We start from the raw sequence: 13,994 nt of genomic DNA on the forward strand, positions 1-13,994 counted from the left end.
TACAAGGACGGAGGAACTGATCGATTTAAGGGAACAAGACGACGTGTAATAGTTAGAGTACACTGAAGTCTGGGTACAACAATGTTTCATGTAGTGGACTTCAGGTTAGTTTGTTAATGATGTATCCGTCCAGTTATAATTATAGGCTATCAGGGCTGTGTCCCAAATGCTAAACCGATTCCCTATAAAGTGCATTACTTTTGACCAGAGCCCTGTGGTCAGCCCTATGGTCAGCCCTGTGGTCAGCCCTGTGGTCAGCCCTATGGTCAGCCCTGTGGTCAGCCCTATGGTCAAAAGAAGTGCACTATATAGGGGATAGGCTACCATTTGGGACGCACCCCTGGTAGCCTATAATTCTAACAGGAAGGACAGACAGACGGGGGGACAGCCAGACGGACAGGGGGGGGACAGCCAGACGGACAGAGAATAAAGTCGTGTAGCTGGTCAGAGATATTTAACTTGCCTAGTTAAATAAAGGTTAAATAAAGATTAAATAAAAATCATAAAAATCGATAACAGGCAAAAATCTTGGAGAGTTTGAGTTCATACTTGTGAGATACAGACTGTACTGTACAGGGCTTCAGTACATCGAAAGTAACTTGGCTAAGTACCAAATGGCACCCTATTCACTAAATAGGAACAGGGCCCGTTAAAAGTAGTGCACTGTGTAGGGGATAGGGTGCCATTTGGGACGTGGCCTGCGTGTAGCTACTGTAGAGTTGAAGGACAGTTCCTTTGTCGGTTCCATATCTGTTGAGTTGAGCTAGCCGTCAATCAGATCCTTTGTCATTCTAACAGATTTTACAACATCAAAAGCAGCAGATGATTGGAGGTCAAGAAAGCCCGCTGCATCCGGAGCTCCTTTATGACATCACATTTCATCCAGCTCAGAGTTCTAGAAGAGGTCAACAGAGTTCCAGAAGATGACAACAGAGTTCTAGAAGAGGTCAACAGAGTTCCAGAAGATGACAACAGAGTTCTAGAAGAGGTCAACAGAGTTCCAGAAGATGACAACAGACATTCAATGAAGTGGAAAAATAGTTTCTTCTTCATGTTGTTTCTCCAACGGGATGGATGGATGTGCCTGCCCTGCAGTGGCCAGATAGTTTTTTTTGTGAACAGAAGGCCTTGGTTCATGGTTCATGGCTCAGTGAGGACATGGATGGACTTAGAGGGACTACCCTCTACCATCTACATTTCAGCCCAGGGTGGGTGTCTGCTATCAGTGCTGCAGTCAGGCTAGCGGTGGCACGGGATTTACAACCCCTCAGACTAAAGCCTCAGTAGTAATGGACGGACTGGGATTGGGATTAAGGATTAAGGAAAGGCTGGGATTGCAGAACAATGTGTGCATTCTGACTGTACATTTTAGTGTCATATACATTTTGACAACGTTAGGGGAGGGAGACATGCCTGGACCCTATTCCCTACATAGTGCACTACTTTTGACCAGGACCCGATAGTGCACTATGTAGGGAATAGGGTGCCATTTGGGACGCAGTTCTGGTGTCACGGTGATGGTAGTGGCCCTGCGTTCTCCCTGTCCCCGGATGATGAGGTGGACATGGCCGTGTGATGTCATCAATAATGGCCCTCCTCCAGACCTCCCGGCTGTCTCGGCGGTCCCTTCCGGGTCACGACGGTTGCCATGGCGGGTTGTAGAACTTAATGGCGTGTGTTTTGGCCCACTTGGAGAAGACGGCCTTCTCTGTGATGAAACGGTGCCCGCCGTATGGAGCACTCTCGTGGAGGAGGTACTCTGCACACTCATCACGACTACCGGCTTCATAGTAGTGGTACGGGACCTTACGGTACCCCTCTGACCTGGGGAGAGGGGGGAGAGAGATGGTTAAAGACACTCATCACGACTACCGGCTTCATAGTAGTGGTACGGGACCTTACGGTACCTCTCTGACCTGGGGAGAGGGGGGAGAGAGATGGTTAAAGACACTCATCACGACTACCGGCTTCATAGTAGGGGTACGGGACCTCTCTGACCTGGGGGAGGGGGAATGAGAGAGAGAGAGAGAGAGGAGAGAGAGGAGAGAGAGAGAGAGAGAGAGAGAGAGAGAGAGAGAGAGAGAGAGAGAGAGAGAGAGAGAGAGAGAGAGAGAGAGAGAGGGGCGAGGAGAGAGAGAGAAGGCGAGAGAGAGAGAGGGCGAGAGAGAGAGAGAGAGAGAGAGAGAGAGAGAGAGAGAGAGAGAGAGAGAGAGAGAGAGAGAGAGAGAGAGAGAGAGAGGGGGAGAGAGAGAGGGAGAAGGGGAGAGATAGGGAGAGAGAGAGAGAGAGGAGAGAGGAGAGGGAGAGGGAGAGGGAGAGGGAGAGGGAGAGGGAGAGAGGGAGAGGGAGAGGGAGAGGGAGAGAGAGAGGGAGAGGGAGAGGGAGAGGGAGAGGGAGAGGGAGAGGGAGAGGGAGAGGGAGAGGGAGAGAGAGGGAGAGGGAGGAGAGGGAGAGAGGGAGAGGGAGAGGGAGAGGGAGAGGGAGAGGGAGAGAGAGAGAGAGGAGAGGGAGAGGGAGAGGGAGAGGGAGAGGGAGGGAGAGAGGAGGGGTGTAAACTTAGCAGTAGAAAGCCTGAACAGTATATTGGACATATCAGCTAACATAACAAACTTTAAAAATTCAAGCTGAAAACCTAAGAAGAAAATTAACATAATAAATGGTTTGATGAAGAGTACATAAATCTAAGAAAGAAATTAAGAAACCAAACACCCAGAGACCCAGAGAACCAGAACATACGCCTTTACCTTGGGGAAACATTAAAACAGTACAGAAACACACAAAGTTGGAACAGCACGTCAGAAAACAGCTCACTGTGATTGAAGAATCCATAAAACCACCAAGACATATCATAACTAACATATGACATTTACATAAGTATTCAGACCCTTTACTCAGTTCTTTGTTGAAGCACCTTTGGCAGCGATTACAGCCTTGAGTCTTCTTGGGTATGACGCTACAAGCTTGGCACACCTATATTTGGGGAGATTCTCCCATTCTTCTCTGCAGATCCTCTCAAGCTCTGTCAGGTTGGATGGGGAGCATCGCTGCACAGCTATTTTCAGGTCTCTCCAGAGATGTTCGATCGGGTTCAAGTCCAGGCTCTGGCTGGGCCACTCAAAGACATTCAGAGACTTGTCCCGAAGCCAAGACAACGGCCGAAGCCACTCCTGCGTTGTCTTGGCTGTGTGCTTAGGGTCGTTGTCCTGTTGGAAGGTGAACCTTTGCCCCAGTCTGAGGTCCTGAGCGCTCTGGAGCAGGTTTCATTTAGGATCTCTCTGTACTTTGCTCCGTTCATCTTTCCCTCGATCCTGACTAATCTCCCAGTCCCTGCTGCTGAAAAACATCCCCACAGCATGATGCTGCCACCGCCATGCTTCACCGTAGGGATGGTGCCAGGTTTCCTCCAGGCGTGATACTTGGCATTCAGGCCAAAGAGGTCAATCTTAGTTTTATCAGACCAGAGAATCTTGTTTCTCATGGTCTGAGTCCTTTTGGTGCCTTTTGGCAAACTCCAAGCGGGCTGTCATGTGCCTTTTACTGAGGAGTGGCTTCCGTCTGGCCACTCTACCATTAAGGCCTGATTGGTGGAGTGTAGCTCAGTTGGTAGAGCATGGCGCTTGCAACGCCAGGGTTGTGGGTTCGTTTCCCACGGGGGGGCCAGTATGAAAAAAGTATGAAAATGTATGCACTCACTAACTGTAAGTCGCTCTGGATAAGAGCGTCTGCTAAATGACTAAAATGTAAATGTAATGGTTGTCCTTCTGGAAGGTTCTCCCATCTCCACATAGGAACTCTGGAGATCTGTCAGAGTGACCATTGGGTTCTTGGTCACCTCCCTGACCAAGGCCCTTCTCCCCCGATTGCTTAGTTTGGCCGCGGGACCAGATCTAGGAAGTCTTGGTGGTTCCAAACTTCTTCCATTTAAGAATGATGGAGGCCACTGTGTTCTTGGGGACCTTCAATGCTGCAGACATTATTTGGTACCCTTCCCCAGATCTGTGCCTCGACACAATCCTGTCTCGGAGCTCTACGGACAATTCCTTCGACCTCATGGCTTGGTTTTTGCTCTGACATGCACTGTCAACTGTGGGACCTTATATAGACAGGTGTGTGCCTTTCCAAATCATGTCCAATCAATAGAATTTACCACAGGTGTACTCCAATCAAGTTATAGAAACATCTCAAGGATGATCAATAGAAACAGGATGCACCTGAGCTCAATTCCGTATGTCATAGCAAAGGGTCTGAATACTTATGTAAATAAGGTATTTCTGGTTTTTATTTTTAATACATGTGCAAACATTTCTAAAAACCTGTTTTCGCTTTGTCATTATGGGGTATTGTGTGTAGATTGACGAGGGAAAATGTTGATTTAATCAAAACGGGAGCAGGTGAGTCCAGCTGTGTATTGACAGGGGTCACGTTTCATATTGAATATCAACAGTGGTTTTTTGCTTCAATAGAGTGATCAGGGACTGTAGTTTTCCTTCACAGAAAATACATTAGTGCAACACATCAAAAAGAAAATAGCTTCATATTCATAAGACACAAGTAAATGAGCTTACAATGAAAAAGCAAGGTCTTTTTTGCAAAAACGATGCATGGCCATCATATCTCTAATGATTATCATAGAAAGACTGTAGCCAGCTACATTTTCTAATGTTTTGTTTAAAGTTAATCTAGCAGCTACCCATCAGACAGAGCTGTCTGCTGATAGAAGGCCCTTTGGTGAATTCTCATCCCAGTGGAGAAGTGCAACTCAAGCACACAGTTAGTCTGAAGCAGAAATTACAATAAGAAGCATTTTAGATCTGCTTTTACAAAACACAGCAAGATTTTTCTTATCCATTTTATCTTTTTTTTGCCTTTGTGAAAAACGCAGAATTCTGCATTAACACGACCCCTAAGTTTAACTTGCTAGTTATCTAAGTAAGTGGCTGAATTAATAAGGTGACGGTGCATCATACTGTGTTAGCTTTCTGCCGTGTTTGAGAAGTCAAAGCCCTTTAGATGAGTTATCTGAACAGCTGCCACTGATATCTTGATTTTCTTGTGTTTTTCCTCCTCTCTGTTCTCGGCCAGTCTGCTCCTCCCCCTCTCCTCCCCCCACTGCTCCTCCCCCTCTTCTCCCCCCTCTGCTCCTCCCCTTCTTCTTCTCCCCCCTCTGCTCCTCCCCCTATTCTCCCCCTCTGCTCCTCCCCATCTTCTTCTCCCCCCTCTGCTCCTCGCCCTCTTCTCCCCCTCTGCTTCTCCCCCCTCTGCTCCTCCCCCTCTGCTCCTCCCCCTCTTCTCCCCCTCTGCTTCTCCCCCCTCTGCTCCTCCCCCTCCCCTCTGCTCCTCCCCCCTCTGCTCCTCCCCCTCTTCTCCTCCCCCCTCTGCTCCCCCCCCTCTGCTCCTCCCCCCTCTGTTCCTCCCCCTCTTCTCCCCCCTCTTCTCAGAGCAGAGCAGGCAGGCCCGTTGCCCTAGTGACTCCAGACTCCAAACAGACACAGAGTGTACACATGCTGCTCCAGAGCCAGTACTGTTCTTCCTTCAGACAAGCATGCATCAAAACTTTGTTCATTTGCACAATTAGTATTTCTACATGCACACTAATAATTCGATATTAAACTGATTATGGCAGTAGGCAGATTATACAACAGTCATGTAAACACCGTACTCTGCTTATCTTAAATCGGCATAAGGTCAAAATCTAAGTAAGCATACGCCGATTAAAACACCTGGTTTTCTGATCAATCTTTCTAATTATTAGGACATGTAAACACCTTAATCGGCGTTCCAGCAGTGTGTTTGATCTGCACATGTGCTAGCACCAGCCGAGCGAGCCTCCGTCTTCAGTGCGAGTGAGTTCGGAAAAACAGAATCTATGCATAGTAGAAGTAGTTTTCACATACAAACTTTATATGTCCGAACTCAGAATCAAATATGCTTCCCAAAAACAACGTTAGTTGTGGTAGAACGTTTATTTTGCTTATTAGCATATTTAGCTAGTTGGCTCCATGGAAATTTGCTATGACTTGTGCTAATTTTGTTACCATTCTGGTAATAGACGGCCAACGGGCTTTTTTACGTTTCTTGGCGCCCCCTTGTGTACTACGCCGGTAATACCGTAAATCCCAGGATGAGAGAAAGATATGAAAAGCTGGATACCATCCGACCCTAGACCCTAGTCTCCATATTAAAGACTGACAGCTTTATTACAGTTTGACTTCATTACTCCAGAATGACCAGAATATGGATGAATGACCATATCACCATGTCCAATCCACACAGCTGTCATTTTAAACCATGCCCCAGTAGCAGCAGCAGCCTATTGGCTCCGCTCTGTTCTACACACCACCACCGTATCACCTTACCACCGTCCCACACTGTTAACCAATCAATTCAATTCCCTCTCTCTGCACCGTCTCCCTCGGCTCAGGATATTACAGCGACAAAAGATCCTGAACACACAGCCACACACACAGCCACACACACAGCCACACACACAGCCACACACACAGCCACACACACAGCCACACACACAGCCACACACACAGCCACACACACAGCCACACACACAGACACACACACAGCCACACACACAGCCACACACACAGCCACACACACAGCCACACACACAGACACACACACAGACACACACACAGCCACACACACAGCCACACACACAGACACACACACAGCCACACACACAGCCACGCACACAGCCACGCACACAGCCACACACACAACCACACACACAGCCACACACACAGCCACACACACAGACACACACACAGACACACACACAGCCACACACACAGACACACACACAGCCACACATGGTTTGCTGATGTCTTTGTGCTATCGACAAAGAAAAGTGGGAAAACGTTGTGATGGATTACTTTCTGGAGGACGATCATGCCATGCTGACTCTCTCTGACTCTGAAAATGAATCAGACAATGAGGAAATCCCTGATTTTAGGTTAAAAACCATTTTCATTGATCCAGACATTGTATTCTTCTGATGACAGTGGTGGGAAAGAAACGGAAGATGTTGAGCGAGTTTTGAAATCAGTGGAATGCCCGGTGGAAGCAGAGAGATGATTGCCAAATGCGGAGAGTCCAAAAGAGAACACAGAAGGCTGTTGTATAAAACACCAGTCTCCGGATTACATCTTCAAACTAAGGGCAACCATGGCATCCGTGACAGAGAGGGAGAAGCGTCCATCCATGTGTACGGGTAAGATAGTCTAGCTAGCTAAATTTTCAAATATTATATGTTTCTATTTTGTCAGAAAGTAGTATTGATTGCAAGTTAAAGTGTACTGTTAGTTAGCTAGCTAACGTTGGCTGGCTGGCTAGCTAAAGAAATCTTGCTTGTTTGTAGGTGACCAAATACTTATTTTCCACCATAATTTGCTAATAAATTCATTAAAAATCCTACAATGTGATTTTCTGGATTTTTTTTTCTTCTCATTTTGTCTGTCATAGTTGATGTGTACCTATGATGAAAATTACAGGCCTCTCTCATCTTTTTAAGTGGGAGAACTTGCACAATTGGTGGCTGACTAAATACTTTTTTTCCCCACTGTACATGTATGATCTGTGTTGTAATATTATTTGTATCTCAGAAAGCCATTTGCATTGCTAGTTATAGCCTAATGTTAGCTAGCTAGCTAACATTGAACCTAGTTTGTTAGCTTTAGCTACCTTCAAAAAGTATTTAAGCGTTCAAAACAACTGCGAACTCTGACAAATATTAGCTCAGATCATGACGTCAGTGATCTTCAGGTTGGAAAGTCGGCGCTCTAGAAAGAGGCCCGAGTTCCCGTGTTGGAATTCCGAGTTGGATGAACATTCAAATAGATTTTTCCCAGTCAGAAGTTGTTGTTTTTCCAGAGTTCCCAGTTGTTTTGAATGCACTGAAGTCGTAAGTCTGAGATTTCCGAGTTCCCAGTTGTTTTGAACATGGCATTAGAGTTGGGATTATGGTTTGTTGTTTAGCTAGCTAGCTAGCTAGCTACATGTCTAAACAAAAAAGACTCCACTATGCAAGTAACCATTTCACTGTACCGTTTACACATTTTTTACATTTTAGTCATTTTAGCAGACGCTCTTATCCAGAGCGACTTACAGTTAAGTGAGTGCATACATTATTTTTTATTTTTCATACTGGCCCCCCGTGGGAATCGAACCCACAACCCTGGCGTTGCAAACGCCATGCTCTACCAACTGAGCTACAGAGGACCACTTATCAACTTTCAAAGCAGAATTACTTTCCCATTGTTCCTCAAATGCAGTGTATGATATACCATTTCCTAGCTCTGAGTCTCTACTTTTATCCAATGTAAAGAACACCATTTCAAATATTGCTGCATATGACCGAATCCAATTGGTGGGTCACATTTTTGGAAAATATATTTCACAGCAGTTTAGACGGAACAATGATTCTCTAAACTATACGATCTTATTTTGTCCCATAAACTACTAGAGTTTTAGCAACCAGAAAATGGCGGAGCGATTTCTGCATAGTGCTCCTTTAATCGACTGTGTTTTGTATCTTATTGTCTATGTTTATCTTGCCTGGGCTCATTTGCAAAAGAGACTTTAGTCTCAATATGACTTCCTGTTGAAATAAAGGTACACAAACTTGCACACACACACAGTCACTATCCTTCACAGAGCTGTAAATTAGGAACATCATTTCCTCTCTCTGACAGGAAGAGGAAGGAAGGAAAGAGATGTGTATTGGACTGACAATGGGAAGTCAACAAGGCTCTTCTAACCTGACAATATCCTTCCTGTGTGTGTTTATCAGACAGACACAGAGACACAGAGACACAGAGACACAGAGACAGAGACAGAGACAGAGACAGAGACAGAGACAGAGACAGGGACAGAGACAGAGACAGAGACAGAGAGAGACAGAGACAGAGACAGAGACAGAGACAGAGACAGAGACAGACAGAGACAGGGACAGGGACAGGGACAGGGACAGGGACAGGGACAGGGACAGGGACAGGGACAGGGACAGAGACAGAGACAGAGACAGAGACAGAGAGGAGTCCAGTTTCCATCATCACAATGTTGTGGAACAACTGAGCCTGAAGCTACAACAAGGTGTCCAACAAGGTGTCCAACAAGGTGTCCAACAAGGTGTCCAACAAGGTGTCCTCCCTCCCACTGCCTCACAGTGGGGGATAATCCACACACACACACACACACACACACACACACACACACACACACACACACATCCCCCTGGGACCTTGGACAAACATAATGAATAGTTGATAAGGATGAAGTGTAGCAGTTCTGCTGAGAATAAGACCAGGCAGCTAACCAACACTATCTTAAGTATGGAGACATAATGCTATTCAATAGGAAGTCCCAAATGGCACCCTATTCCCTATGTAGTGCACTAGTTTTGACCAGGGTCCACAGGGACGCCCATAGGGCTCTGGTCAACGGTAGTACACTACATAGGGAATAGGGTGCCATTTGGAATGCTGCCGCAGACATAATGCTATTCAACGCTGCAGACAGTCACTCTATATGTATTTACAGCCATTACATTGATACTCCATTCCTACAGTGGATGTGGATATTGGTAAGGGCGGTGGGGTGGGGTGGGGTGGGGTGGGGGGTGCTGTGACTGTGAAATTGTAGGTATATTCAAATTTCTGCAGAAAATCTGTGACAAATAGGTAAGATTGTGACTTTGTCAAAAATGGGCTCTGGCGAAAGTTAGTCAACTGTGTTGGGAATAGGGACATGGTGTTAATGTCTGGAGGCTTACTGTTTCTGTGTGCCTATTGAAGAACAGTTAAGTAAATCCATCAGTCTGTATCTTACCTGCAGTAGGTGTCGTTGATCATGCCGTAGACGTGGATCTCTTTACACATGTCCATGGCCAGGATCAGAGTGAACCAACCGGTACTGAGGTACGATCCAGACTGGATCCTGGACACACACACACAGGGAGCGAGACAGAGAGACGAGGGGTGAGATCACAAATCACACACAAATCTTATTTTTTCACTTGGTTGGAGTTGGAGGTCAATGCCATATGTTTATCCATGCCATGCTTTGTTTTCTGAGGCAGAGAAATCAAATTGCTTTTCCTCTGACCAAAGATAACATCGAGTCTGAGATTAATGACCGACGTTAACATCGGGGCTGAGATTAATGACCGACGTTAACATCGGGGCTGAGATTAAGGACCAAAGGTAACATCGGGGCTGAGATTAAGGACCAAAGGTAACATCGGGGCTGAGATTAAGGACCAAAGGTAACATCAGGGCTGAGATTAATGACCGACGTTAACATCGGGGCTGAGATTAAGGACCAAAGGTAACATCGGGGCTGAGATTAATGACCGACGTTAACATCGGGGCTGAGATTAAGGACCAAAGGTAACATCGGGGCTGAGATTAAGGACCAAAGGTAACATCGGGGCTGAGATTAAGGACCAAAGGTAACATCAGGGCTGAGATTAATGACCGACGTTAACATCGGGGCTGAGATTAATGACCGACGTTAACATCGGGGCTGAGATTAATGACCGACGTTAACATCAGGGCTGAGATTAATGACCGACGTTAACATCAGGGCTGAGATTAAGGACCGACGTTAACATCGGGGCTGAGATTAAGGACCGACGTTAACATCAGGGCTGAGATTAAGGACCAAAGGTAACATCGGGGCTGAGATTAATGACCACGCGTAACATCGGGGCTGAGATTAATGACCGGCGTTAACATCGGGGCTGAGATTAATGACCGGCGTTAACGCCGGGGCTGAGATTAATGACCACGCGTAACACCGGGCTGAGATTGCGACCGGCGTTAACACCGGGGCTGAGATTAATGACCGACGTCAACATCGGGGCTGAGATTAATGACCAGCGACATCGGGGCTGAGATTAATGACCAGCGTTAACGCCGGGGCTGAGATTGACCAGCGTTAACATCGGGGCTGAGATTAATGACCGACGTTAACACCGGGGCTGAGATTAGGGACAGCGTTAACACCGGGGCTGAGATTAATGACCACGCGTAACATCGGGGCTGAGATTAATGACCGGCGTTAACGCCGGGGCTGAGATTAATGACCGGGACGCCGGGGCTGAGATTGAGACCGGCGTTAACATCGGGGCTGAGATTAATGACCGACGTTAACATCGGGGCTGAGATTAATGACCGACGTTAACATCGGGGCTGAGATTAAGGACCGACGTTAACATCGGGGCTGAGATTAAGGACCACGCGTTACATCAGGGCTGAGATTAGAGACCAAAGGTAACATCGGGGCTGAGATTAGGGACCGGCGTACGCCGGGGCTGAGATTAAGGACCGACGTTAACATCGGGGCTGAGATTAAGGACCGACGTTAACATCGGGGCTGAGATTATGGACCGACGTTAACATCGGGGCTGAGATTAAGGACCGACGTTAACATCGGGGCTGAGATTAAGGACCGACGTTAACATCGGGGCTGTAACTCGGCTTTCCCTGTCTACGTCCTAAATGGCATCCTGTTGACCAGGTGCCATTTGGGACGCATCCCTGACACTTCACTGGCCTGTCTGCCCCGACGCATCCCTGACACTTCACTGGCCTGTCTGCCCCGACGCATCCCTGACACTTCACTGGCCTGTCTGCCCCGACGCATCCCTGACACTTCACTGGCCTGTCTGACCCCTGCAGAAGCCAGTCACTGTTGTTAAAATTAAACGTGATAAACACTGTTTGTTTGGTGCAATCTGTGCTACAGGCTTCAGACTGAGGAAAATCAATACTTTAAAAAAGACCCAATGCAGCAGTTTTTATATCAATATCATTTCTGGGTAACAATTAAAGATGCCCTATGCAGAAATCACTGCGCCATTTCCTGGTTGCTAAAATTATAATACTTCGCTTAATTTCAGTTTATGTGACTAAACAAGCAAGTATAGTGTAGCGAATCATTGTATAATCTAAACCGCTGTGAAATATATTTTCCATTACCAAAGATATTGTATTTTCAGCAGTTTGAAGCTGGTGTACAAAACCTAAAGCAAAAGACGAAAAAACTAAACTTAAGAACGGGAAGCATAGAAATAACCCACATAGAACAGATCTACCGCTTCTTAGACTTGCTTTCAATGAGAATGACAGATCTATAACTCACATTTCTATTGGAATTTGGTGGATCGCCCAAAAAGTTACATATTGCAGCATTAAGTACCTTACCGTAATAATTAAATTGACAAAAATGGCTTTTTTGTTAAAAAAAATTCTCAAACAATAATTTTGCTAGGACTGTCTGGGAGTGGTCTGAGTGGGGAGGGGAAAAAGTAAAACTAGCTGTTATTGGCAGAGAGGTTTGGAACTCTCTTTGTTATTCGTCTAACAACCAATCTACCGCCTGGTGATGTCACCAGGCAAGGCGAAACTCCTGCCCACTCAAACAGGCTGATTAGAAGGTCCTGTGTAGGTTGTGTTTTCAACCAGCAACTTTCAGGAAATAACACTGATAAAATAATTCACACTTTTACAGTGTTAGTTTCATCAGCTGTTCTACAATATGATACAAAACACAGGAAAAACACAATTTTTAATGCACTGGGGCTTTAAATAAATCAGGTTTATTTCTCTCCCTACCTCTCTCCCCCTCTCTCTCTCTCCCCAACCCACTCTTCCTCCCCCCTCTCTCCCCAACCTCTCTCTCCCACCCCCTCTTCCTCCTCACTCTCCCCCACCTCTGAGAGGGAGAGACTGGTAGGGAGAGAGGAAGAGGCTGATAGGCTGAGAGGGAGAGAGGGAGAGGCTGACAGGCTGATAGAGAGAGAGGGAGAGGCTGACAGGCTGAGAGGGGGAGAGGGAGAGGCTGACAGGCTGATAGAGAGAGAGGGAGAGGCTGACAGGCTGATAGAGAGAGAGGGAGAGGCTGGTAGGGAGAGAGGGAGAGGCTGACAGGCTGAGAGGGGGAGAGGGAGAGGCTGACAGGCTGATAGAGAGAGAGGAAGAGGCTGACAGGTTGATAGAGAGAGAGGTAGAGGCTGACAGGCTGATAGAGAGAGAGGGAGAGGCTGACAGGCTGATAGAGAGAGAGGTAGAGGCTGACAGGCTGATAGAGAGTGAGGGAGAGGCTGACAGGCTGATAGAGAGAGAGGGAGAGGCTGACAGGCTGATAGGGAGAGAGGGAGAGGCTGACAGGCTGATAGAGAGAGAGGGAGAGGCTGGTAGGGAGAGGCTGACAGGCTGATAGGGAGAGAGGAAGAGGCTGACAGGCTGATAGGGAGAGAGGAAGAGGCTGACAGGGGGAGAGGGAGAGGCTGACAGGCTGAGAGGGGGAGAGGGAGAGGCTGACAGGCTGAGAGAGAGAGAGGGAGAGGCTGACAGGCTGATAGAGAGAGAGGAAGAGGCTGACAGGCTGATAGGGAGAGAGGAAGAGGCTGACAGGGGGAGAGGGAGAGGCTGACAGGCTGAGAGGGGGAGAGGGAGAGGCTGACAGGCTGAGAGAGAGAGAGGGAGAGGCTGACAGGCTGATAGAGAGAGAGGGAGAGGCTGACAGGCTGATAGAGAGAGAGGGAGAGGCTGACAGGCTGATAGAGAGAGAGGGAGAGGCTGACAGGCTGATAGAGAGAGAGGTAGAGGCTGACAGGCTGATAGAGAGAGAGAGAGGAAGAGGCTGACAGGTTGATAGGGAGAGAGGAAGAGGCTGACAGGCTGATAGAGAGAGAGGAAGAGGCTGACAGGCTGATAGGGAGAGAGGAAGAGGCTGACAGGCTGATAGAGAGAGAGGGAGAGGCTGACAGGCTGATAGAGAGAGAGGTAGAGGCTGACAGGCTGATAGAGAGAGAGGGAGAGGCTGACAGGCTGATAGAGAGAGAGGGAGAGGCTGACAGGCTGATAGAGAGAGAGGTAGAGGCTGACAGGCTGATAGAGAGAGAGGGAGAGGCTGACAGGCTGATAGAGAGAGAGGGAGAGGCTGACAGGCTGATAGAGAGAGAGGGAGAGGCTGACAGG

At 47.4% G+C, this 13,994-nt stretch overlaps 1 protein-coding gene across 1 annotated transcript in view; it reads right to left on the reverse strand.

The window, feature by feature from the left end:
* Positions 1 to 386: 386 nt before the first annotated feature.
* The window catches only part of st6galnac3 (ST6 (alpha-N-acetyl-neuraminyl-2,3-beta-galactosyl-1,3)-N-acetylgalactosaminide alpha-2,6-sialyltransferase 3), a 125,307-nt gene continuing 111,699 nt past the window's right edge, over positions 387 to 13,994 (reverse strand). The window contains exons 5-6 of the mRNA XM_041842951.2: positions 9,838 to 9,945; positions 387 to 1,824 (exon numbers count right to left, since the gene is read on the reverse strand). Coding sequence (XP_041698885.1) covers positions 1,635 to 1,824; positions 9,838 to 9,945 — 298 coding nt within the window. The 3' untranslated portion in view covers positions 387 to 1,634. The remainder of the gene's footprint in view (positions 1,825 to 9,837; positions 9,946 to 13,994) is intronic.

Source organism: Coregonus clupeaformis, chromosome 21 (assembly GCF_020615455.1).
Source record: "Coregonus clupeaformis isolate EN_2021a chromosome 21, ASM2061545v1, whole genome shotgun sequence".
Taxonomy (NCBI): domain Eukaryota; kingdom Metazoa; phylum Chordata; class Actinopteri; order Salmoniformes; family Salmonidae; genus Coregonus; species Coregonus clupeaformis.